Source organism: Prionailurus viverrinus, chromosome E3 (genome assembly GCF_022837055.1).
Source record: "Prionailurus viverrinus isolate Anna chromosome E3, UM_Priviv_1.0, whole genome shotgun sequence".
Lineage (NCBI taxonomy): Eukaryota > Metazoa > Chordata > Mammalia > Carnivora > Felidae > Prionailurus > Prionailurus viverrinus.
Genome location: NC_062576.1, coordinates 19,830,292 through 19,856,872, shown reverse-complemented (window position 1 = coordinate 19,856,872; position 26,581 = coordinate 19,830,292). Strand labels below are relative to the sequence as shown.

At 53.5% G+C, this 26,581-nt stretch overlaps 1 protein-coding gene across 2 annotated transcripts in view; it reads right to left on the bottom strand.

The window, feature by feature from the left end:
* Window positions 1-26,581, bottom strand: part of GSG1L (GSG1 like) — a 207,294-nt gene that overhangs the window by 68,755 nt on the left and 111,958 nt on the right. For both annotated transcript variants that reach the window (XM_047839287.1, XM_047839288.1), the window contains exon 3: window positions 8,077-8,229. In XM_047839287.1, coding sequence (XP_047695243.1) covers window positions 8,077-8,229 — 153 coding nt within the window. The remainder of the gene's footprint in view (window positions 1-8,076; window positions 8,230-26,581) is intronic.

Sequence of the window (26,581 nt, the reverse complement as noted above, 5' to 3'; positions counted from 1 at the left end):
CTGATTTTCTCATAAAAAGCCAGATTTGGGCTTTCCCTGGAGGCCAGCCATATTTCTCCGTGGCAACCGTGGGCTGCTGACCCTGTTTGCCACGGTCCTCAGGGTCACTGCTGTAATGCTTCCAGCTGGCTTTACCCGTTGCTGTCCCCCACACTGTCCCTGTGGGACCTGGATTCGGGACGTCTGTTCTGGAGTGATAAGACCACAGGTACTGAAAGTATCAGCCTCGTTCTCCCGTTTTCCATCTGGCCCTAGCGACAAAGAACCCCGGGGACCAGAGGGGACGCTGTGCACAGGGCGGCGGCAGCAGCAGCCTGCGTGGACCCGTGCAGTAGTGAAGCACATGGAACTTCACTTACCAGCCCTGTGCCTCAGTTTTCTCAACTGTAAAATGGGGCGTAGTAATAGCACCTATCATCACAGGGTTCCACAGAGGGAACGTGTTTAGAAGGTGCCTCGCCCACAGTAGACACTCAATAAACGGCAGCTACCGAGCCTATAATTTCCTGTCTGCAGTTTCAAATTCTCTGAAATTCTGAAATCCAAAAGCTTCTTTGTAACTCATTTTAGACACAGAAATCTGACTTGGCCTGAACTCATTCAGCAGGAAGGCCTGACCTGAATGGATGTGAAGCTACTACCTTTATTTATCCCCCTAGCATGAATATTCATGGGCTTTATGCAGAAATATGAATGTGTTTGCTTACAGGGTGCTGCCCAGCGCCCCCTGCAGTGTTAGGTAATAGATGGTCTAGGTGTCACGTTACCTTCCCAAATCTGGAAAGTTCTGGATTCTGGGATACTTCTGGCTGGAAAGGTTTCAGACCAGATACTGTGATCAACCACCTCGTGGACACAGGAGGGGTGGGAACCGGGAGCTGGAGAGAGGCATCCCAGACCCTCCGGGACTCCCCACGGAAGCCCTGGGGCCAAGCAGGCCCAGCCCTCCTGTAAGTGCTTAAGGTACTTGTCCCAAATAGGAGGAGACCGTCCAGGCCCCTCCCCGCCTCAAATGTGATCGGTGCCGCCAGTCGGCCCAAACAAAACCCGCCAGTCGGCCCAAACAAAACCCGGCTGCAGGCAGGCGACAACTCAGCTACTGGTACGGCTTCCAGTTGGCCCACCCAGACCCCTGTTTAATAAAGAATGTGACTGGCCTTCTTCCTCAGTTCTGAGAGGGGAACTCTAAATCCTTGGGATTTCCTGAGTAATTGGAGGGTCTTTGTTATTCACGAGTCATTGGATCACGCCTGAGGTTTTGCTAATGAAGGAGAGGACTGAAGATGGGGGCTGGGAGAGAGAGAGAGAGAGAGAGAGAGAGAGAGAGAGAGGGAGAGGGAGAGAGAGAGAGAGAGGTATCCTACCTGTGATCAGAGCATAGGGCTTTCAGCTGGCTCAATACCAACCAATCAATCATGCCCGAGCAATGAGCCCCCAGTAAACACTCAGGCCCCCAGGCTCCAGTGAGCTTCCTGGTTCACGAACAACACTGCTGGGCCACAAGGACGGTGCACTGATTCCGCCGAATCAGGTGGGCACGGAGGGTCTGCCTCTGAGGCCCTCCCAGACCCCACCCTGAGAGTCTCTTCCTTTGGCGGCCCCGACTGCACCCTTTACAACAATACTGTAATCCTAAATATAGCGCTGCCCTGAGTTCTGTGAGCAGTGCCGGTGGACTAGCACGAGGGGGCTGTGGGAACCCCGAATTCGTCAGCTGGTCAGAAATGAGGCTGGCCTGCGGTAAGGCCGCCTTGGGAGTGACTCTTAACTAGTGACGGACAGGAGCTAGCCGGCACGTAAAACTAGCTTTCTCACTTGTTGGGTGAACAGTTCCGAGGTCCGTTCTGCACACTCAGAGGGGCCCAGCGGGACAGAACCCCAGGGGCCCACAGCAGCCACCTGCTCATCAACTCTCCCTTTACTGGCTTTCCTCCCTTCCTGTCTTCTTCTCCACTCTCCCGCCGAACTTCCTGGGATCCCCTTCCACATAAACCACCTGCACCCAAATCTCCATCTTGGGATCTGCTTTGAAGGAATCCAGATTAAGACCTCTGCCATTCCTGGGGCTGAGTCCTTTAGCCCCACCGCTGACCTCCTTGACGACCTCCCGGCTTGACAGGCCATTTGGATCTGCAGTCAACCTGTTCGTCTGGGCAGCCACTTGTCCACCACTGCGTAATAATCCTGCTTGGCCCATGGCTAAGCCCATGCCATGGGTATGGCTAGGGACCCAGGCCTGGCTAATCGGAGTATTGCATTCTCTCGCATGGAGACTGGTTCAGGAATGAGTCTATGAGCCTGTGGTCCAGTCACGATCCTCCTTGAGGTTTTGTAGGAGCTGTTGGAAAGGACCTCTCTCTACCTCTGGAATCTTATGTGAGCCTGGAGCCGCTCGGGACCATTTTCTCTCCACGTGGACAAAGCCTAGCTGAGAACAAAGTCAGAAAAAAGCAGAGTTTGGAGATATAGATAGATACCTGATGACATGAACACCTGGATGCAGCCATGCCTGAAGCTCAGCCACCTTGTATTTTTCTTTTTTTTAATTTTTTTTTCAACATTTATTTATTTTTTGGGACAGAGAGAGACAGAGCATGAACGGGGGAGGGGCAGAGAGAGAGGGAGACACAGAATCGGAAACAGGCTCCAGGCTCTGAGCCATCAGCCCAGAGCCTGACGCGGGGCTCGAACTCATGGACCGCGAGATCGTGACCTGGCTGAAGTCGGACGCTTAACCGACTGCGCCACCCAGGTGCCCCCTTTTTTTTTTTTTAATTTTTTTTTTCAACATTTATTTATTTTTTGGGACAGAGAGAGTACCTTGTATTTTTCAATTACATGAATCAATAGGGTTCTATCATCACCCTCTTTTCTCTGGTAGCTAATACAATTGGGTTCTTGTCACTTGCAAGCAAAAGAATCCTTAATAATATGGAAAAACTCTTTTCTCTGACTTCGACTCTCTGCATTGTTAGATGCAAAAATACACAAAAGTACTTGCTTCTAGGTTATGGACAAAAGACCCGGTCTGACCAGAGCAGGGAGACTGAAGAAAGGGGGTTATTAATGTGGGATTCTTTTTTAGCACAGACCCAAGAATTATCAAGAAACTCATCCTAAAATAATAAGTGATGGTTTATGGTAAGAAGTTACAAATCACCACACTAAGAGAAGCTCTAAGGTCCCTAAGCCTCTGTCTGTAATTTCCACCTCGCAGGCCATGGAGCTGCTCCCTCTTCAATGCATACCTCGCTCTGAAAATGGCTCCTGAAACCCAATTCCAAACAGCAACCTCACCTTGGCCATTTGTTTGTTTTATTGCAAAATCTCCTTCCCTTCTTACTTAACAAAACGCTCCTTCTGGCTTCTGCACGAGCTCTGATTATTTCCCAGAATTGGCCACGTTTCTTTCTGTGCCACTGCAGTTTTTACTAAAAGCCCACAGTTAGCTCGACTGTGCAGGGACTCTCCAAATGACTTTGTGTTTTTCCCAAGTGGATCTGTCTCATTTTTCAGAGGGACTGGGGAAAAACGGACATCTTCCAGCCTGCTCGCACACCCCTTCGGGTGTGTAAGACTCTGGTCACTGGGGAAAGAAACAGGGAGTTCTGTCTTTCCCAGCACCTCTTGGCTGAAGTCGCAGGACTGGGCAAGGGGACGCTGCTAGCTGGAGTCACCCCCCTGTGCTGGAATCGGTCTTGCTCAGTCCCGAGAGCCCGAGAAAAGCTGTGACCCACTGCAGGGTCACATCAAGACGTGCAGGGGCCCCAAGCACTTTTGTCTCCTCCATAAAGGAAATGGTAGGGGCACCTGCGTGGCTCAGTCGGTTGAGCACCCGGCTTCAGCTCAGGTCTGATCTCACGGTTCGCAGGTTCGAGGCCCACATTGGGCTCTGTGCTGACAGCCCGGAGCCTGCTTCGGATTCTGTGTCTCTTTCTCTCTCAAGAATAAACATTTAAAAAAAAAATTTTTTTTTTTTTAAAGAAATGGTAAAACTTGTATGTTATGACTGCAACAGTGGAAGGGTAATTATGATCCGGTCTGGATTCACTCTTACAATTTCTTTTTTTTTTTTTAATTTTTTTTTTGCAACGTTTATTTATTTTTGGGACAGAGAGAGACAGAGCATGAGCGGGGGAGGGGCAGAGAGAGAGGGAGACACAGCATCGGAAACAGGCTCCAGGCTCCGAGCCATCAGCCCAGAGCCCGACGCGGGGCTCGAACTCCCGGACCGCGAGATCGTGACCTGGCCGAAGTCGGACGCTCAACCGACGGCGCCACCCAGGCGCCCCTACAATTTCATTATTATTACATTAATTGTTTTTTCTCCCAATTTGAAAAGTAGTCAAAATTAAAACATTTCGTGGGGCCCTAAAAGTACTGTGAGCCCTAGGCCCTGGGCCAGTGGGCCAGCAACCACAGCCCCCACACCCAGGCCTCAGGGGCCGTCCCTGTCTGTACAACCACCTTGTGCGAGGAACACAGCCCCGCTGGCCGGAACCTGTCACCAGCTCCTCCCTTCGCTGAAGAGCATGAACCCCTGGGCCTCCCTGTGGCTGTGGCGGGGCTGGTCCCTGGGGCCATGATCTGCCCCTCAGCTTATTGGAAAACAGTGGGGGCTAATCATAACGACAAGAGTCCCAGGTGCTAAGCCCTACTCAAAGCACTTTATAGGGCAGGCTCGGCTGGGGGGCAACAGCCTAGCAGCTACGTGACTGCAGGCAAGTCGGCATTCCCATCTGCGGAACACATGCAGGGTCAGACCCTCCCCTGCAAGGGCACCGTGAGGGGTAAAGATGCTAACACGTGTGGACAGGCTGAACCCCGCGCCAGTGCACGGTGGCACCTCGCCAGCACTGGCTAATACCATTTAATCATAATCACTTGGTTCATTATAATAACTGATCATAATAATTAGGTACAGTAGGGGCTGCCCCAATTCTGCTTTCCGGTCTACCATAGAAGGTGTTGACCTTGGGCTGAAGACCCCTCGGCATAAGCTGGGCTGGCAGCATCAGAGGACTTGGTCACGGGGCTTGCACATTCCTTTCCCTCCCATCAGAGCCAACCCGAAGGCCACCCCCCTCCTCCGGGCCCCTCCCCACCCCTTACCCTGTTCTCAGGGGGCTCCGGAAAGGCCAGGGGCTCCAGGGCCACGCAGCCCTCTCTTGGTGTCCTGTTGCCCCCCGCCCCCCAACTTATCTTCTCCCAGGCGTGAATACAAAATCCTTTCTCTCCACCACTCGCTACTTCTGTCTCATGACGTCAGCTGGCTCACACATGCTTCTTAGTTACTGTTTTCCGAAGACTTAAAAGTCTTCTCCCTCCAGCCCGGTCACCCCTGCAGCTCGGATCCTATGAAAAGAGCACGGGGCTTTGAAGCCAGCAGGAGCTGGGTTTAATCCTGGCTCCGTAACTGACCAGCTGTGTGACCCTGGGCAAGTCAATTAACCTCCCTGAGCCCTGTATTGTTTATGTGTCTGAAATTACTGAAGACAATCTTATTTTCTTCAGCAGTGGGCCTCTGGGGGCAGGCTTTTTGAGGGGTGAGAGCTTTGATGAGCCCTTTGAGGCAGGGGAAGGAGCCCCCACCTCCTACCCCAAGAGAGGTCTGCTTGAAGACTTGGGGATGGTTGCCTTGGGCCGCCCACCCGCTTTTGTTCTGTGACCGGAATGAGCAGGTTGAGGGGGAGGGCTGGGTGCCCGGGATAAGGGGACTCTTCGATGCTTGCAGTGGGGAGAGGAAAGAAAAGGTGAAGCCACTAACAAGAGAGAGGAGACTGGACACCCCACAGCACATCACACTCCACCTGCTCAGGTCGGAGCCACCGCCCCCACCACCTGCTTTTCCCACCTTCCCCATCTTGGGGGTCCGGGCCCATCCCGTCCCTGCCCAGATGCCGGCCACGGGACACAAGATCAGGGGCTCTGGCCATCTGGACCTCTAGGTCCCTCCTGAGAATAGCGTCTCCGGATACACAAAATAAAATACGCGGGATTATAAAGCAAACCCCTTATATGGAAACGTAGTTAAGCGAAACGTTCAAACGAGTTCGTGGCATGGGAATATATGTGCTTCTTCGTTAGCGCGCGAGGTTAACGAGATGCAGCAGAAGCTCTGGCATTATCACCCTTTTGAATGAAAGCATTTCAGGGTATCTGCCCCAACGACAGCGCGATAGGAAAAACATAGGTGATTATTGGTGACTATGTCATAGCTACTGCCCCCTACAGGGTTCTGTTGCCTCCACTCACATTTGAGGGACAGCCTAAGTGTCCGTTACAAGTTAGACAACTACAGATGGAACTTCTTCCCCACCAGGCTCATGGACCCCCCGGACTGTGTGGATTCCAAACCAGGCAGCTGACCTGGGTTCTCTGTCTTCCGGGCCCACCCGGCTCTCCTGACTTCGCCTCCTAGATGGAGGGTGTGTGTGCCCGCGTCCCGCGTTCCCACTGCCCCCGCACCCGGGTGGGGCCTCATCTTTTCTCACCTCCGGGCCGGCCTCCTCACCTCCACCCTTGCTCTGCTCTGTCCACGCCGCAGCCCGAACCCTCACCCCCGAAATGCAAACCTGACATAATGCAAATGTTATCCCCCTCTGCTCTGGATTCTCAGCGCGGTCAGCTACATGGTAACATCTAAGGATCACTGCAAAGCACCAAGACCCTCACCCAGCTGTCCGATTTCATCTGTCAACTGTGCTCTCCCTACCCTGCCTTCCTGTCATTCTGAACTACTCAAGGTTTCCAGAATATGCCACCCTTGTCCATGCTGTTCCCTCTATCTGCACTGTCTTCCCCAAGCTGTCCGTCAAGCAAACTCTTCGGTTTTTTTCCAAGTCTCATGCCCCACCCCGCCCATCCCCACTCCACCCCCAAACAGGACACACAGGTCCAGAATCGTCCGCGGCCCAAGAGCTGGGAACCAAAACCGACCCTTGGCGATGACGATCACTCTATTTCTCTTTTCTTTCTTTTGCTATGATGGTCAGATTTCCACATCCTGAGAACGCCAAGTCACGCGTGTTTTCATCTGCGGAGCGTGCTGTAATCTCTTGGATGCAGCTCTCGATCTTTGAGGGACCCCTCTGTTGTACACACATACTTCAGTTAGGGGGAGATTATGTCCCTTACCAAAAGGCGCCTCGTTTCGGTTTCATTAAATAGAGGCTTCTTCCAACGCATGAAGAATAGGATTAGATTTATAGAAATTCAATTTACACTTGGCTTTTTAGGAACAGATGTCTCGCACAGCCAAGCCACCACTCTATCTGTCAGGCTGCCTGAAGTTATGGTTTGGAGGCTCCTTCGACTCCTCTCTGGCATATTCCCTGCTTAACCCCTCGTGACCTGGATCTGCTGAACCAACTCTGGGCTCCTGGCCACCTAATCCAATGGCCTTTTCTTGGAGTCTTCTGTCTCTGGCTCCCTGAGTCATAATGTCCTGACCGTCCTGTTCCCCCTACAGCCCCCAAAACCCCTGGCTCTGCGGCCTTTACGCACCGCCTCTGCCCACCCCACACTAGTAGCTGAGCTTCTAGATGTGTTTGCTCCCCTCCAGCTTCCACACGTGTGTCTCAAAGGCAAATAAGCCAAAGCAGATGAGTGACGTGCGGGCCACCCCAAAACGGGCCCCCCCTTTATGTCTCTGTGGAAGACACCATCATCCACTGATGCCAATACACCACCTCCCTGTGCCCTGTCCCCCAAATACACTCCGCCACGAGGGCGTGGGGTGGTCATCCCTTGAATACACGTCAGGCTAACCCACCTCTCTCGCCCACACCTGTTAAACTCCACGGGCTCTGGAACGGTCCCTCCGTTAGGAAAGCCCCAGCCCTTATTGTTAGCACGGTACCTGGCACACGATATTCAACAACCACTGAATGAGCACGCGAGCGCGCAAATCCCCTTTTAAAACCGGAACGCGGAGGCTCAGAGCAGCGGAGTGATGGGCGCAAGGTCACCCGGTGGGAACAGCCAGGACTCGGCCCGGGGGCGGCTCCAGCACCCACGTTCCGCTCTGCCGGAGGTCCAGGGCTAGGCCCCACCGCCAGAGGCCCTCCGCCTTACCGGACAGCACCGTGAAGACAGCTGCGAAGGCGTTGAGCTTGAGCCCGTCGATGACATTGCTGGAGTGGAAGAGCTCGAGACACATGAGGCTGAAGCCGACCACCAGCAGGAGGATGTACAGCACCTCGGACACCACCGACAGCCACAGGACCCCTGCACGACAGAGGCAGACCGGCTGTGAGATGAGGGACGCCGCAGGGTGACCCTGCCCCGTGTACCTTCCACACCACGCCCCGCGGCGGGGGTCCGAACTGTTGGAGCAAGGGCCGCGGTTCCAGGGTGGGTCCCCGTGACACAGCTGATCACGGCCTCCCGTCCTCCGCACCAGGCCTGGCGCAGGTGCCCAAACCTAAGTTGGTGGAGGCCAGCGCCCGCCCCCTCCCCCACCCCGGTGACGCTCACTGGAGGGCAGTGGCGTGCGACCCCTCTGTGGGCCCGTTCAGACGGGAGGGAGGAACCTGCGTCCCGGTCACACTTTCTCTTCGCACCTGGTAGATGGCTGCGCCAGGGAGCCACCTGATGGCCAGGAGGGTACCCGCCTTAAGATGAAGCTGCCGCTGTAGTTGCTGAGCAGTGGTGACACCACTGGGCCAATCACCAGCCCCGAGGGCTTCCCCACCGTCGAAGCTTTCGGGGGCCAAGTTCTCTGTCACCCGCAGCTAGGAGCGCACCCCTACATTTCTATCGGCCCTGTACCCTACTCCACTTTTTTTTCTAGAAACTGCTACTCCCGTGGTCACAGCTTCAACCTCGCGACTCTCCCCGGAACCCGCGGTGTCCTAAAGCGGCCCGGTCTTCCTGGGCAGAGCCGATTGGTCGGGTTTGATCACGTGGCCTAGATTTGGCCAATCAAAGTCCTGCTCTGTAGCAATCCGCGCGCTCGGGAGCACCGAAGTAGACAGCGAGGGGTTCAAATCGGGGTGTGAGCCTTTTTTTTTTAAGTTGATTTATTTAAGTAATCTTATTTATTTTTAATGTTTATTTACTTTTGAGAGCGAGACAAAGCCGAACAGGGCAGGGGCAGAGAGAGAGAGAGGGGGAGACACAGAATGTGAAGCAGGCTCCCGGCTCTGAGCTGTCAGCACAGAGCCCCGCGTGGGGCTCAAACCCAAGAACCATGAGATCCTGACCTGAGCCCAAATCGGTGGCTCGATTGACTGAGCCACCCAGATGCCCCAGTCATCTTACTTGTTTAAAAAAAAAAAAAGATCAAGGTGGGGCTTGAACTCATCGGGGGGGGGGGGGGGGGGGGTTGCAAGCTCTTCCAATTGGGCCAGCCAGGCGCCCTGAGAACCTGAGCCTGATGACAGCGTGAGTGCCTGGTTCCAGCTCTTCCTGAACGCCGGCTGCCCCTCTATCCTTTCAGTGGTTTGGCTGTTCAAATGTTTACATTCCCTGAGCCACCACAGCTCCCTCTCCCCCCCAGTTTTTTCCAAAATTCGGTTGCCATCATTTGCCCCCTAGTTTAGGGGGCATTCTCTGTTTTTCCCACTTTATCCCTCCCTTCTGACTACAATCCTTTCCCTGGGGAGTCCCTTTCTTCTCCCAGTCTGTGCAATTCAATTGCAGCTGGCTCCATGATTGGGCACATGACTCCTGTGTAGCCAGCCAGAGCTTCATAACCCCTATGACTCTAGTCATTGGTTCAGGAGTGAACCTCTCTATGCCTCAGTTTCTTTACCTATACAACAAAGATAAAAATAACACCTACTTCATACTACTGTCATGCCGTGAGGATGCATTTGCACAGCAATGAAAAGACCTTGTGGTTAGCATCTAGTGAAGGCTCAATCTGTGCGATAGTATCATTGTTGTATGGGCGGAACATGTCCCCGCCATGATCCCCTGGAAATGGAGCCCAGGAGTGCCTGAGGGAGGTCGAGGCAGGAGACAGAGTCAAGAGGGAGAAATACAATTGTGGGAGCAGATATCATTTCTGAGGAAAAGGGTGGCCAGTGGAAAATGTAACACCTCACATGACTTACCTTCCAAACCGCACTAATCAGTGAGCGAGGCCCCCCCTTTACAGAAGGGACTATGGACAAAGCCTGGCCAGTCAGAGATGGACATATGACCCAAGTCAGTTCAATGAGAGTCAGCCGCTGGACTTTTGCCGGACCTATTGGTGGAGAAAATTCCTTTCTACTGGGTTTGAGCCTGGGGGGAGTGGAAGGATGAAACTGACTGAGTCACCAAGTGGCAAGGGCTTTCCTGAGAGCAGAGACAATGCCAAGGAAGGCAAAGCTGAGATAGAGGAAGATTGTGTCCTATGACGTTGTTTGAGCCCCTGGATCCAGCCGTGCCTGAAGCGTCCCATCATGTGTTCTTTCAATCACATGAACCAATGAATTCCTTGTCTTTGCCTAAGCTAGTTTGAGGTGGAATTTCTATCACTTACAACAGAGAGGCCTGATCTTCACCTTTTCTGTTCTCCAAACCTGTCAAACATGTCCTTCCTACATCTCAGCCTTTATAAGATTGTTCCTTCCACTGGGAATGTCCTAGGGACATCCAATATGTACTATTTGGTGAATGAAGCAAACAAACAGAAAATTCTCGGTCCTTATCTGCTCCCTGACAAAGAATCCAGATTCTGAAACACCCACTATCATTCCTAGCACAACGGGCTTTGAGAGCTGTGGAGAAATTCTTTTTTTCTCCCCCCCCCCCTTTTTTCCTTTGGCTACAAAAATATCACATCTCCTGGGCAATCCCTTGGATTTCTGTAAGAGAATGATGTGCTCCTGGCAGCCTGGATGTTGTTAAAACACCCCCTGGCTTGGCACACGCATAGTCTCCGAGGCCCTTCTCTGGCCCGAGGCCCACCGAGGCAGCAGGGAGGAAGGCAGGAGATGTGGGGCGAGCTGAGCCTCGCCAGGAGGGCGGCAGCTCCCGCGGAGGCCTGGCCTCCCTCCCAGCAGCCTTCACCTCCAGCTGCTGTTGGCCTGGTGGCTTGAGGAGGCCGCCCCTCACCACCGTGCTGCTTACTGACTCAGTGCCTCTCCCGAAGCACCCCTACTGTCCCGGGGGGGGGGGGTGGGGGGGGGTTGCTCTCATCTTTGCCCTCGTGGGCCCCAGGCCAGGCTTCCACCCCACTCCACCCCCTACCCCCGCCTCCCTTCCCAACAGTACCCAGCTCTGCTCTGTCAGATAGGCTGAGAGGTAAGGTTGGCGTCAGGGGCTGAGATGCTTAGAAAATAAGTAAGTTTAACCATGGAGAACCAGGCACTAGCATCCCCAATGCCTGGCTAGGGTTACTTAGGCTTCTTACTCTCTCCAGATTGATTTCCCTGCCCTGCCTCACCCCAGTTTCCCTACCACTCTCCCCCGGGGCATTTCCTTTATAAATGCCTTGAACGTGAATCCTCACCTCGGTGTCTGCTTCTAGGAAATCTGATCTCAGACACTAGCATTCACATGTGTTCTTTCCCCCATCCTCCTAAAACCTGGCGAGGTAGTTTGAGCCTGATACTGTTTGAGCCCCTGGATCCAGCCGTGCCTGAAGCATCCCATCATGTGTTCTTTCAATCACATGAACCAATGAATTCCTTGTCTTTGCCTAAGCTGGTTTGAGGTGGAATTTCTACCACTTACAACAAAGAGGCCTGATCTTCACCTTTTCTGTTCTCCAAACCTGTCAAACACGTCCTTCCCACATCTCAGCCTTTATAAGATTGTTCCCTCCACTGGGAATGTCCTAGGGACATCCAATATATACTGTTTAGTGAATGAAGCAAACAAACAGAAAATTCTCGGAAAATTCTCATCTTTTACAGAGGAGTAAACTTAGGTTCGGAGGGACTCAGCAACTAGTCTACACAGCCAGATAGTGGTACAGTCTGGGTTCAAACCCAGGCCTCTCTGACTCCAGGATTCATCATGGCTGTAAGCTGGCAGGCTAGAGTAGCCACCTTGAAATCATATCATTCCCCGCTCTTGGGCTGGTCAGAGGGGCCCGTCTGGGTCTGAGGGCACGGAGTTCCCTGGCCATGGCTCTTATCTACGTGCTCTCCAGCATCCCAAACAATTCCTGAGCCAGAGTTCCTGCAAGGGGGTGGCCACTGAGTGGGATGGGGGAGAGAGTGGATTTCAGTCCTCAGCGATCCGGAGGCCAGCTGGCCACCAGATGTCGGGGGAAGGAGGTCTCAAGGAAGAGCAGACAGGTCTTGAGGATACCAGAAGCCAGGCCGTGGAAGGTGGGCTTGGCCCATGCTGCTGAGGCAAGTGGGGACCTACGGGTCTTAGCAAGGAAAGGACACCTGTCAGGAGGCCCTCTCTAGAAGGATGGGGGGGGGGGTCTGCCATGGCAACATTGGGGGTGAGGACAAGTGGAAAACCTGATAACTCCTGACGCACGGGCTCTGTGGGCTCTGACCATGGTGGGGCCACGTGTCCCGCCTGGGCAGCTGAGCAGATGTGATGCTTTTCACGGAGAATGAGGTAACGCTAAGGCAGGCAGGCAATGAGCTTCCACATCCACTGCAGGACCTCCAACGGGATGCCCAGGGGGTAGCTGGAGCTCAGGCGGAGGGGTGCGGACCTTGGCAAATCACGGGTACGCAATAAATGTCTACTCTGATTGCCAAAGAGACAGTAGCCCGAGAGCGGTTGACATGCTCGTGCAAAGTATGTGGAGCAAGAGAGAAAAGGGGGGGAGGTTGATCCACGGGAACATGAATACTCAAGGGGAGAGGCAGGGCAGAGAGCCGTGAAGGCGACAAACACCATGGGAGCCCAGCGGCCCCTGCCCCAACACTTCTGTGCACATTGCCACCTGCCAGCACGCGGACCGCTCTGCTCCAGTGCCTGCCCACCCTCCACCCGTCACCCGCCTGCTGGACTAGGGGGTTGACATCTCCGTCCTCCCCCAGCTGCAACCCCCCAACGGACGCCTGATGTGAGCTGCTAAGTACCCCAAGTGAGTTAACCCTGGGGGGTGCCATCTCCCCGTCTGTGTTTCCCCCCCAAGGGAGAGGTGGCGTTACACTAACCACAACACTGAATTGTCTGAGTCAAAAAGTGAAAAAGCTACTCACTTCTCTGTTATTTTTATAAATCCTATCACCACGATCAAAAGAGCCTCTGTTTGGTGCTAATGTGTCCTTAACACCTTTCTACCACTTGTTAATTATTTAAAACTGGGAGAGGGCTCACAGAATCTTCAGCAGGTCCCAGGCAGACTTGAAGGACATTTTGACAATTTCCTTCAGCCCCGCTCCTCTCCCGCCCTCCCCCAGCCACTGCTCTCCGCCCTTCTGTGCCCGGCTCTGGGCCTCAGGGGCCTGACTCCTTGGGACTGCACCCCCCAGACTCCCCAGCCCTCTGGCTGAGCAATGAGGAGGACCAGCTAGAGATCAGAGGGTGGGAGGAGGAAGGTCTGATTGTTTTCTCTCTGCCCTGCTCCCTGTCTGGAGCCCCTTCTCTGGCAGAGGCTCCCAAGTTTGTGGGATCCAAGCATCTGCGGCTTTCACACTGTTCCCACCCTTTCTCCTCCCCCCGCCAAGGCTGGTGCTAACAGCTCCCCTCTGTTGCCAGCTTTTGGGGGCCTCAGATGCTCTTAGCCCTTCCCGTGCCTCTATGCGGACTTTTTCATTAAAGCGCCTTCGTTTGAACTATCTGGGGGATTCTGACTCCTGCAGGGGCCCTCCCTTACACATCGCGTTTTACGGCAAGGGGTCCAATTAGAGCAGCGATCTAAGCCAGCATTCTCCGTGTGACCCCCAACCTGTAGCAGGCACACAGGAACACGGGATGCTAACCCTTGGGCCTCCAGAGCCATGTATGTTGTAACGAGCTCTCCAGGTGACGCTGACGCACCCTCAAGCACAAGCACCACTGATCCAAAGTTCCCTTCCGAATGTTTGTACAAGAAAGCGAGTCGACTTCAGAAAAAGACGGAGCCCGTGCCAGCCGGCAGATGTTGGCGTCTGGCACACAGAGATAGAGAGAAGGTAGAACCCGAATGACAAAACATTGGGACCGCCACACAGGGCCTGGCTGGCAATCGGTGCTCGTCACGATTCGTGTTATGGAGGCACACGCGTGTGACTAAAGGAAGTCAGAAAGGACAGTGGGCGGGCAGCCTCTGGCCGGGACGGTGGGGTCTTGCCTGGGTGACGCCCGGAAAGCCTCAGTAATCACACAGATGATTGTGTCGGGTCTCTGAAACTTGGCACGCAAGGCTCGATTTGCAGCTGAGAACCGGTGACCTCCCGGGGCAGAAGAAATGAAATGGCTTCTCATCAGGTACAGGGCCTGTGGGGTGACAGCTAATCCCGTTAGCTGCACTTTCTGCCTTTTTAAAAAACAGCTTCATAACATCAACCCTGACCCTCCATTGATGGAATTGATGGGTTTGCAAGAACAAATTCCCTTTCGCCCCAGTCCCTCCCTTGCCAAGATAGTTTCCAGGGCCCGTCTGGCTGAGTGGGAAATCACGGGTGGGAACCGTGTCTTGCATCTACAGCCTTGGCCAGAGGCCTCATCCGACTCTGTCCCTCGGTTTCCTCACTTGAGAAATGGGCATGACAGGCTTGTCCTGAGCATGAAGTGAGACACTATCTATAAATCGCGCAAGCCTGACACTTGGGAAGTATTCAAAAGAGCTGAGTGTTACCGTCGCTTCCCGCTAAGTATAATTATGGGCGATTAGAATAATTATAAGTGGGGGCGGGGCAACAAGTGTGAAGATCACGGCCCCGGGCTGGGCCCCCTGGGTTGATCCCCGGCTCTGCCAGGCACTGCCTGGGACGCTGGGGCAAGTGACGTGCTCCCACTGAACCGGTTTTCTCGTCGGAAAATCGGGGATAGATATAGCACCCAGTTTGCAGGCAACGTGAGGACAAAGCGAGTAAATTGATGAGCAAAGTGCTTAGGGCAGTGCCTGGCGCACAGCAGGTGTTATATAAGCATGAGCTGTTACTATTATTGTCATCGTCATTGTTAGTCCCGTAGGATGTGACCAAGGAGTAGGCAGCCTAGAACCGGCACATTTCAGTCACTGGACAAATAAAACCCTTCTGGGGAGCAGAGGGGAATTGTTGCAAAATCAGATGAAATCCCAAGGCACCACGGCATTTCAAGAGAAAACATTCCCCCCACCCCCCACCCTGCCCAAATCCATCAGTCTAATATGTCAAATCAATAAGGTATGGCGCAGTGGCTGCTGGCTCTGGGCTTGGCGACACGCCCCCTGAGACCCAGCACGTGAAATCGTGTAAATGACGCAGGCCAGGACCTCTGAGGCTGCAAACGGCTTCATGACAGCTGCTGTTTGCGAAATGTCAATACGCTCAGGCTCGGGGATGCTCAGGGGCTGGGAGGAGAGGGCCAGAGGCCTCGGGACAGACTCCAGGGGTCGCTGAGCCCTCCATCTGCAGATGAGAAGTTAGCCCGGTGAGGACTTAGGACATGCCCATGTCACAAAGCAGGTTGAGGGCAGATTGGGGGCAGCGGTGGTGGTGGTGGCAGGCGGTGGGGGGCTTCCACCTGCCAGGCTGCTTGCTGCTGTGAGACTGGGAAGCAGGGTGACCCTCTGAGAGGTGCAGGGAATGAGGTTTGGGGGAGGGGCATGGAAAGGGGCTTCCCCGAAGAAGAGCGGCCGCAAAAGACCACAGGAAGGTGACTGCACCGCGTGTCAGCAGCCCTGAGTTCCAGCCGGCGCCGTGGGGCCTTCCGAAGGTGCCTCTGCGGGCCTCAGTTTCCCTCCCGGTGAAACAAGTGGATGCTCCAACAAGCTGCCAACAGGCCGAATCCAGCCCACAAAAATGTCTTGTTTGGCCCACACAGTATTTTAAAAATATCTGAATTCATTATCAACATTTAAAAATAGGAGCCTTCACATAAAATTTCATCCAGGTTTCTGGATTCGCTTGCAAGACGGGTGCATACAGCCGTGCCGGACCCGCATCCTCATACAAGGGCTGCGGGGCTGAGCTGGGGCTGCTCCCCCTCAAACAGGACACGTACTTCTGAGTCAGCACAGACCCTCCGCAGTGCCCATCACCCTTGGCTCCCGTCTAGCTCTCTTGAGCCTTTGAGTTTACAGCCCCCCGTGCAACGATGTCTAAAGCCATTTCCGTCCCTGACGCTCTGCAGCGAAGCAACATTTTAAGACCCTGCACGGTCCTCGCTGATATATCTCCATGTAGGAGTGAACTATCCAGCAAAGCCTCAGCTGTCCCCTTGCTCAGGGACAGGGGAAGTTCCAGCAAATGCCACGCCACCCCACACATGAAGGTGCCAATTTTCAAAGAGTTAGATTAAAAGGAGAGACAATCCAGCTCTAAAAATATGCCCACATTGTTACACGGGACTCAAGAGCACAGATCTGAGAGCTGTTCCCGAGAGTCATCTTGTCCGCCCCAGCCCACATCCTTTCCACGAAGGCCTGAGAAGGCTAGTGAGTTGCCAAAGTCACGACACTGGGAATCTTCCTTCGATGAGTCAGACAGAACCTTTCAGGTTTGGACCGGAGGTCAGGGTGACCATCCTCAGCGGCCGCTCTCAGAAGATGTGCAAAAATGTTGGGTAACACAGAGTTTGGGAAGAGAATGCCATTCAAATGCCAACCGGGGTGATGCTCTGGAAACACGGAGCCTGGGGGGGGGGGGGGGACTGTTTTCTGCATCAGCCCCTGCAGCCCCTGGGAGCCTGTGATAAACGAGGATTCTCAGACCCCACCCAGACCTACTGACTCAAGGCGTGTGCATTTTCACCAGATCCGCAGCCGTCCACGTGTGAGGAAAGCACTGCTCTAGAAGACGAAGTTCAAAAAAAAAAAAAAAAAGATGAAGTTCAAATGCGCCAACGCGGAATTCAGTGCCCTTGACGCGTGGGTCCTAATCAGCCCCTCCCACCTCTAACCCCTCAGCCCGGCTGCCTGCTGAACATTCCACGCCCTCCCGTGCCTCAGGCACGGGCCCGGCCCTCAAAGTGTTGTCCTCTCCTGGGGTCAGCTGAATAATGGCCTGCAAAGATACCCCCATCCGAATTTCCCCAACCTGTGACTATGTTATCTTACACGGACAGAAGGGACTTTGCAGATGTGATTATGATCTTGAGATGGGGACATTAGCCTGGATTGATTTGGGCCTCCCTAAGGTTCATTTGGAATTCTGACCTCCAGTCATTAGGTTTGTGCTAATTTGTCACACAACAGCGATGAGAAACTAATACACCTTCTTTCTTCATATAAGGTCACCTCCTCCGAGAAGCCTTCCCTGACCACCCCAGCCTCTGCTGTGGCCCCCAGACAGACCTCTGCAAAGAAGGCAATCTCTCCACCACTTCCAGGTAGATGCCTTGCTGGGGGCGGGGGGGGGGGGGGGGGGGAAGGAGCCTGGACTTGAGGGTCCAAAAAGCCTGGATTTGAGCTTGGGCGTTTATCTAACCTCCCTGAGCTTCAGTCTCTTTGGCTAAAAAATGGAATCAATGCTACGACCAATCGTAACACGTTTTCTGGACAAGTTAAATGAGACCATGGCTGCAAAGCCTCCTGGTCTGGTTTCTGGTACCCCGTAGGTCCTCAGTAAGTGTGGGTGTATCAGGCTGACAAGCTGGGCCCAGAGAAATGAGCCCTTCTCCTCCGAGCTCACAAGTGGACAAATTATCACTGGAAGGGTTTCTGACAATGCCTTGTTGCCCCCAGAGTTCTGCAAGGCTCTAGTCCCCGTCAATTTAAAAATGACTCTGGCAGACATGCCCTTTAGAAACTGCTCTGTTGGAATCCAGGGACGGTCACTGAGCATTTGAGATGTGTCATGCTGACCTTGGCCTTCAGCATCAGACTGCAATGAGTTTTCTTTCTCTTTAGAGTCCAGGAGCCGGCCTTGAAAATAAGGTCCGACCCACATGGGCTGGGGCCTGGGGAGGAGGCTGGTAGGGGGAATGTCGTGGGTAAAGCTTGGAAGGCTGAGGTTGGGGTCTGGCCCCCAGCCCCCCGCTGGCCCCCCGTCATCTTGGGCAAACGCTCTCAACTCTCTGGGCCTCCCCTTCTCCCCAAACGGGGCTGCTGTGCAGGCAAAGGAAGTGGAACAGGTTAAGTCAGAAGTTGCAGACTGGCCTAAAAACAAGTTTCTGAGATTTTGTTGTTTTTTTGGGGGGGGGGGGTTGTTGTTGTTTTCTCTCTCTCTGTCTGCCTCTGTGTGTCTCTTCCTCTCTTGGTATACGAGGTATTTTTTTTAATTTTGAATTAGATGCCACCATTTAAAAATGGGAACACCGGGGCGCCTGGGTGGCTCAGTCGGTTAAGCGTCCGACTTCGGCTCAGGTCATGATCTCATGGCTCGCGAGTTCGAGTCCCATGTCGGGCTCTGTGCTGACAGCTCAGAGCCTGGAGCCTGCTTCGGATTCTGTGTCTCCCTCTCTCTCTGCCCCTCCCCTGCTCATGCTCGTGCTCTGTCTCAAAAATAAATAAAAACATTAAAAAAAAAAAAAAAGAACACCTCTGTGGACATAAAGTGGGGCTGGTCCCTGCGGAGGGGAGGAAAGAAGAGAAACACTTCTCTGCTGTGGGGTGGTGGTGTGCCCAGGGCTTAAGGCATGGCCTGGGAGCCAGACCGCCCAGGCAAGCCCCAGCTGTGCTGCTGACTTGCTGTGTGACCTTGGGCAAGTTACGTCACCTCTCTGAGCCGCAGTCTCCCCAGTGGCCTCAGAGAGCGGTTGTGAGAATCAAACGGGGCATGGAAAGAGGCATAACCAAGGCTTAGCTCATGGCGGGCCCCAACGCACGCTAGCTGTCCCCATTCAACAGATGAGAACACTGAGGCTTGGAAAGCAGCGGAAAAAACTCATCTGGCTCAAGCCTGACAAAGCCAGGCTGAGCGGGTGGTGGGGAGATACTATCGACTGGATTATCTGGATTCATTATTTGCCCAGGACCCCAAGATGACGTGTGCTCTAGCCCTTTGTCCTTGCCTCCCTGCGGCCCCCTTACTGAATCCGGGGTCCACTATGGCCGTGGGGGCATCCGACTTGCCCTCCATGATCCTGACCTCTAGAATAAGTGTCCCTTCTCCCTTAACTCACGTGAAAAGTAGCACTCACTGCAGCAGACACATTTCCTAAACCCAGACTCTGTGTCAGGTACTATGGGGGATGCAGAGGAGAGCAGGACTCGGATCCGGCCCTCCGGGAACCCCAAACGTAACCTGAGGGGTGAGACACGGCCAATAATGACCATCTTATACATCCCCCAGACAATGCCAAGCGCCGTGGCACATAGAAACTCATCTCATCCCCGCAACACCTCATGACCTAGGTGCCATTATTACCTCCAAGTTATGGAGGGGAAACCGAGGCACACAGAGGTTAATTGCCCAGCCCAGGTGATGGAGCTGGGAGTCAGAGCTCAGCCAGCCTGGCTCCCCACTCCCTGCTCAACAAGCCCAGCTGGCCTCAAAGTCCTACGCGCCAGTGGAAGAAAGGGCACGGGCTGGTGCCCCTGGGTGGCCTGGCTGGTTCCTTCCAATGAGCATTCGAGATAGGTGCTATCTTCCAGGTAAGGACACGGAGGCACAGAGGAGGAAAGCAATTTGCCCAAGGTCCCTCGGCATTGGCAAAGGGAGTCAGGAGAGGCATCCGGCTCTGCCTGGGCCCCCACCCCACCCCCCCAGCTCTCTGCAGGCGTTCTGTACCTTTTCTGGGCCGCGGACCCCTGTGGCATCTGACAAAACCCAAGGACTCTTTCTCTGAATAACATTTTTAAATGCATAAAACAAACACACACAGAATTGCAAAGCAAGCTAATTATTTGGAGACGGAGTTATCAGGGCAAGTTTTTAAAAAGTCAGATGTAGGATATTAAGCTACACGCCTCTTTATTAATGCATGAAATAACAAGATCTAATAACTCCCACGACTTCGAAGCAGCGAGGAGAAAGGGGTCTTTTCAAGATCCCTACACGCCCTGTAATGTGCTGTGAAAATTCTGTGACTCCAGCTGGCGACAAAGCCCCAGGTGTGGCTAGGAGGGAAACGCAGACTGCCAGTTAGAGGCTGGGAGAGGAGAGATGTAGTATTTTGCCACCCGAACTCTTGCGGCCCCTTGAGTTCTGTCTGCTGACCCCTTGGTTAATTTCCACGTGAAGACCCTGAACCCGAAGCAGTGGTTCTCAAATCTGTTACGTGCTGGTTAAAATGCACATTCCCAGGCTGCCCCCCCTGCCCCCCACCCCCCCAGTAGCTGATGCCGCAGATGAGGGCAGAGGCTGGGATCCACCCGTTGAACAAGGGGCTCCGGGTCGCTCTGCTGCCTGAGCCATATTCGGAGAAAAAGGGATCTTTCAAAAATGTAAACGCCATTAATATTTCTTGAAATCTGGGCGCGTGATACCTCCGGCTTTGTTCCTCTTCCTCAAGGTTGCTTTGGCCACTCGGGGTCTTTTGTGGTTCCATCCAAATTTGGGGATTCTTTGTTCTAGTGCTGTGAAAAATGCTGTTGGTATTTTGATAGGGATTGCGTGAAATCTGTAGATTGCTCCGGGCAGTATGGACATTTTAACAGTATTGGTTCTTCCAATCACGATCATGGAATATCTTCGCGTTCGTTTGGGCCATCTTCAATTTCTTTCATCTTATTGTTTTCAGAGTACAGCTCTCTCACCTCCTTGGTTAAGTTTTTTCCTAGGTATTTTATCCTTTTCGGGGCAATTATAAATGGGATTGTTTCCTTAAGGTCTCTTTCTGCTACTTTATTATTAATGTATAGAAATGCAACAGATTTCTGTATGCTGATTTTCTGTCCTGCAACTGTACTGAATTTATTTATCAGTTCTAGTAGTCTCTTGGTGGAGTCTTCAGGGTTCTCTATATAGAGTATCACGCCGTCCGCAGATGGTGAAAGTTTTACTTCTCCCTTCCCAATTCGGATGCCTTTTATTTTCTTTCTTTTTCTTGTCTGATTGCTGTGGCTAGGACTTCAGTACTGTGCAGAATAAGTCTCTCCCTTGTTGTAACCTTCTGGAGATTCCCCACTGCACTTTAAATAAATGCCAACTTCCTGCCTGGCTTTCAAGGCCCTACCAGGTTATCAAGCCACTGCACACCCTTTGAGGTCTCCTTACCCACCAGACTCCAGCCACCTCAGGGCCTTTGCACTTGCTGTGCCCTCTGTCCAGAATGCTCATTCCCCCAGCATTGCTTGGCTGACTGCTTCCCAGCTCAGATGTCACTGACCGCTCCATCTAAAGTAGCCACCACCAACACACACACCACTTTCTACCCTTTCCTCTTTTACTTTTCATTATTTGAAATGGTGTTATCTGTCAGTTTACTTATGTGTGGTCTGCTCCCCCCTCCGTAATGAGAGCCCGCTGCGGGCAGAGATTTCGTCTGGCACGTTCAGTGCTGTCTCTGAGAGCAGGAGGCACCCAGTAAGTATTTGTTAAGCCAACGAATAAAGAAATGACAGTGGTGCCTGGGTGGCTCAGCTGGTTAAGCGGCCGACTTCGGCTCGGGTCATGATCTCGCGGTTCCTGAGTTCAAGCCCCGCGTGGGGCTCCGTGCGGACAGCTCGGGGCCCGGAGCCCGCTTCGGACTCTGTGTCTCCCTCTCTCTCTGCCCCTCCCCCGTGTGTGCTCTGTCTCTGTTTCAAAAATAAAGAAACATTAAAAAAGAGAAGAAGAAGAGAAGAAATGACACAAGCAAAGAGGACGAAGAAGTGGCCAGACTACTTCAGCAGCAAAGTTAAGGGGAGAAAGTAATCCCAAAAGGAGGAGTCGCTGTTGTGAATACCACCCAAAGGTCAAGGGGAATGAGGAGGGGGAGGAGAAAAGTCCACAGGCTTTGGAGATTCGGGCCCTTCTTATGACATGTGTGGAGAGGGAGACAGATTCTTCAGAGGCCGATGCCAAGGGGAATCTGACTTCAGTGGCTGGCTGGGGGCTTCAGCTGCCGAGACTCCCTCCCGGGGGCTGTGGAGGGACAGTGGCCTCAAAGCTGGAATTGGCCGGGGGATCAATTCTTGCAGAGCAAGCCAGGGATCTGGGGCTCAGCACACAGAATGCTGCACCCACCCTCCTCCCCACACTCCCATGTTTGGACGTCCAGCCCTCAGGAGGGCCCCAGCCAAGACAGAGACCCTCTGGGGCCTCCATGAAACCATTCCGAGTAGGCGTGCCAGCTGGCTCAGCCTTCACCCGCCTGTTGGGGTCAGCAGCCACCCGTGCAATGCCTTTAAGTCCCCCACACCTCCCGGCCTCATCGCCTACCCTCCTGCCCCTTGCTCACTTCCTTCTAGTCATATCGGCCTCCTTGGTGTTTTTAAATGCTCCAGGCACACTCTTGCCTCAGGGCCTTTGCAGCAGCCATTCCCCCCTGCCTAAAACGCTCTTCCCCTAGATCTCCCTCCCCTCCTCTAAGTTTTGCTCAAATGTTGTTTCTTTTTTTTTTTTTTTAATTTTTTTTTTTACTTTTATTCATTTTTGAGAGACAGAGAGAGGGAGACACAGAATCCAAAATGGGCTCCAGGCTCTGAGCTGTTAGCACAGAGCCCGCTGAAGGGCTTGAACTCACGAACCATGAGATCATGACCTGAGCTGAAGTCGGACGCTTAACTGACTGAGCCACCCAGGCGCCCCTCAAATGTTGTTTCTTAATGATGTCCTCCTTGACCTCCCTATGTCAAATTGCCAACACCTCTCCCCCGTACTCCCGAGTTCCCTTCCCTTTTAATTTTTTCCCTGGCATTTATCACCATTCGGCAGCCAAAATGATCTTTCTAGAATGTAAATCAAATCTCCTTCCTTTAAGCCCTTCAGTGCTCCAGTGGTTTCCCATCACACTCAAGTCCCCACCCACCTGTCCAGCCTTTTCCCTCCACAAACATACAAAACTCATTCCCACCTCAGGGCCTTTGCACATGCTTTTCCCACCTTTGCGAGAAACATGGGAATGAGAAATCTCTTATTTTTCCTCCCCTAAGTAAAGGCACAGTCCCAATAATAAATGGGAACTGACACTCTGCTTCCATGTCAGGAAGACGACCAGACCTGATGACAAGTGCAGCGACCTGGACCAACCCCTTTATCCCCAGGATAAAGGAAGAGGCTGGAGCCAAACGGCAGCTCCCAACCGGTGGAAGCATGTGCCCAGGGTTGCTAGATCTTGCAACTTTTCAAGAGAGGCCAGAAATCCTGATTTTTGTGTGAAATCTCCACATTTTGAATCATCAGTGATGCATTCTGACACTTTCAAACATCAGGGGCGCCTGGGTGGCTTAGTCAGTTGAGCATCCGACTCACGATCATGACTCTCAGGTCATGATCCCGGGATCATGGGATCGAGCCCCGCATTGGGCTCCACACTGAGTGTGGAGGCTGCTTGGGATTCTCTCTCTCTCTCTCTCTCTCTCTCTCTCTCCCTCTCTCTCCCTCTCCTTCTCTCCCCCCCACTCTCTCTCTCTCTCTCTCTAAAATAAACTTAAAAAATATATTTTTTTTAATTTAGAAAAAGCATCATATGAGTCAACTAAACACAGCTGAGCAGTGCCAGGGCCCTAGGACACCTGTGCCCAGCCCTTCACAGAACCCAGACACCCAATCATAATTGAGTTCACCCCGCTTCGTTTTTCAGATGGTAAAAATTCATCCCAGGGAGGACGCCAGAACTGAAAGAGGTCACACAGCTTCTGCGACACGGGGGGGCTCCCACCCAGGACTTCTTAGCGACAGACATGTAACTCCCACTGTGCACCAGGCTGGACCCACAAATTGGAAAATGCTGTACAAGTTCACGTCAGCATCTACAAGGCATGGACAGAATAAGGAGAAAAAAAAAAAAAAACGTTGTGGGCAGCAACCTTTTAGGGCTTAACCCCGAGGGTGCACGCAGGGCTATTGTAGCACAGAGACTAGACTTCTTTCTGAGCAGGATATTCATCTTGCTGGGGGGGGAGGAAACTAATGCATGATTTTTGCCTGAGTCTCCCTTGCACTCAGAATCCCTATTTTATTACGCGGGAGCCAGACAACATCTTTTCTCTTGCCACTCCCCTCCCCCCCCCCACCACCTTGGCCAGAAAGGAGCTTTGTTTTATCACGCCAGCAGAAGAGTCTAAAAATATCTAGACTCACCAACTTCAGGGGTTTATGCTCTCATCCGGGAGGCGCCCACAAAGCTTTTGCCAATATAAATGGCATTTCCTTTGATATTTTTAAAGATCAGAGAATCCAGGAGAATATGCAAGCTGGATGGGCCTTTGAGATCAGAGCTCCCAAATACCTCCCGTCTCAGGTTAAGGAGGAAAAAAAAAAAAAAAAAACTTTCCTAAGGAGGCCCAAGAGGTTAGGTTTCCAGATAATTCACAAAAGAAGAAACGGACCCAGTGAAAATCATATGGAGGCATTGGATTCAGCCTCATTAGCAATGATATTGAGATTGAAACATCCTTGAGATGGCGCGTCGAACTGGGATATTGAGCAAGGATTTTTCAGACGGTAGAAGGTGGTGAAGGGTGGTGGGTTTGCCCCGTAGGAACATTTACCTCTCACTCAATAGCCATGCCATTCCCCCTGTTTCCAGCCCCCCCCCCCCCCCCCCGCCCCATGCAGATGGGAAGGACAGGGTGACTGGTCACCCGGCTCTGGGCGGAAATACGCATCACTTTCGAGAAAACGCATAGAAACACCTGGCAGGGGAGCTCTCCGGCTCTCAGCCCTCGCCTATGTTGAGACGTCCGTGTGTCCATCAGCCTGGGTCCCCGAGAGACCGAGTGTCCTTCCGCGTCAGGCCCTCTGCACTCAGTTGCTCCCTCTGGAAGGTTCTTTCTTCTTGCCTTCACATGACTGCCGCTCTTTTTCCATTCGGGTCTCAAATGTCAACTCCAGACGGGATCCAGAAAGGCCCCAATCTATCCACCAATACAACCTGCTTCTCCCCAGACCCTCCCCATCCTGCCATCTTGTTTCTCTTCCCAGCGGCTTCCCCACTTTGAAATGACCGTATCCTTGGCTCAGTCTCCTTGTCTGTGAAATAGGCAGTCAGACAACAGTTCCTAAGGGCCCTTCCCTCCTCGACATGACTCCTGGGACCGTGGTAGGTACAGACACCCGGCCTCCACCACCCCTCCTTCTCCTGTGCCCTGAGCCGGCCCAGCATCCTTTCTGGGAATAGAACCTGCCTTTCCTTCCAGGGACCCCTGCGCCCCTTTCTCAGCCCTTCCTAGTGGGGCAGGGCAGACCCTCTCTTCCCTGTTCCAGCTGGGCTGTGACCCAGGCCACAGTGATTGGTTCAGGGATGGGCGTGGGACTCGAGCCGGGCCAATCGGAGCCAGTCCCGGGACTTTGCTTAAACACCTGGGAATGAGGTGACCCCTTGCCAGCGGTGGTTGCTAAACAGGGGAGGATGGACCCAGGAGCCGTCGGGAGCATCTCGTGGCAATGCCGTAGGGCACCTGAGAATGAGGCCGACGCCGGAAGGCCCCGCTGAGAGTCAGAAGCTGCGCGCTGAGAGCACGGGCTCCAGCTGTGGATGACCGAATCCACCCCTGACCGCTGAGTTACCAGAGCCAGCAAATTCCTCCTCGGGCTCAGGCCCGTCGGAATGAGTTTTCTGTTTCTGCAGCCAAAACAGCCTTTAGCCTCCACCGTCCCCGTAAGGCTGTCTGTCACAGCTCCCCCGGAATGTTTGCTGATAGTTAGTGTCTCTCCGGGGCTCTGAGCTCCCTGGGCGGGGCCTCGGGCCTCTCTGCCCCATCACTGCCGCCCACAGCCTGCTCAAGTGACCAGAGGGGACAGAAGCTCACTGCTCCGGGTCCTTCATTGGGGAGGTTTTCTGTCAGTCCTGGGAGCCTCAGACTCTGTGATCCGGGCAATTAACCTTTCTGCAGAGGCCAAGGCCAATTATATCCCGGGGGCCATGTGCGACATCTGTGTAACAGACCAAGGGCCTCGGCCTGACTCCTGGGTTTTTAGGGGACAGATGTGGCATAATCAATCTCTCCTGTCCCCACGCCTGTTGCCTTGGTCCAGGCCTGTGTCCTTGTTTGTGCTCGGAACGGCTTCCTTCCTCCTCCCTTCTTCCCGATGGCCTCTGTGTCCTCCCCAGATCATCCCCCATGACCTCATCCGCAGCATGGCCACGCTGCAGCCCTTCAGCACCCGCCCCCTAAACTCCCTGGGTGCCAGACTGCAGACGGGGACCCGATTCCTCACCCCTCCTTGCGCCCGTGCCCTCTGCATGCACTTTGGGCTCAGCCGTGTGACCTGCTGCGGCCAGCAGAGTGCTAAGCAAGCACATCGCACGGCTGGGGGTTCCCCCGGCTTGTGCTTCTTTCGTCACCACGAGGTCGTGCCCGGGCTAGCCTGCTGGCGGACGAAGGACCCACAGAGCAGGGCCGAGCCCCAATCACCCCAGCAGAGGCCAGCCTAGGTCAGCAACTCTCAGCCCCTGCCTAGACACCTGAGCCACCCAGCTGGATCAGTAGGACACCTAGCCACCCTCCCCAGGAGCTTGGCTTCTCCATGCTCATTCTCAGACGCATACGGTATGGGCACACACACCCTGT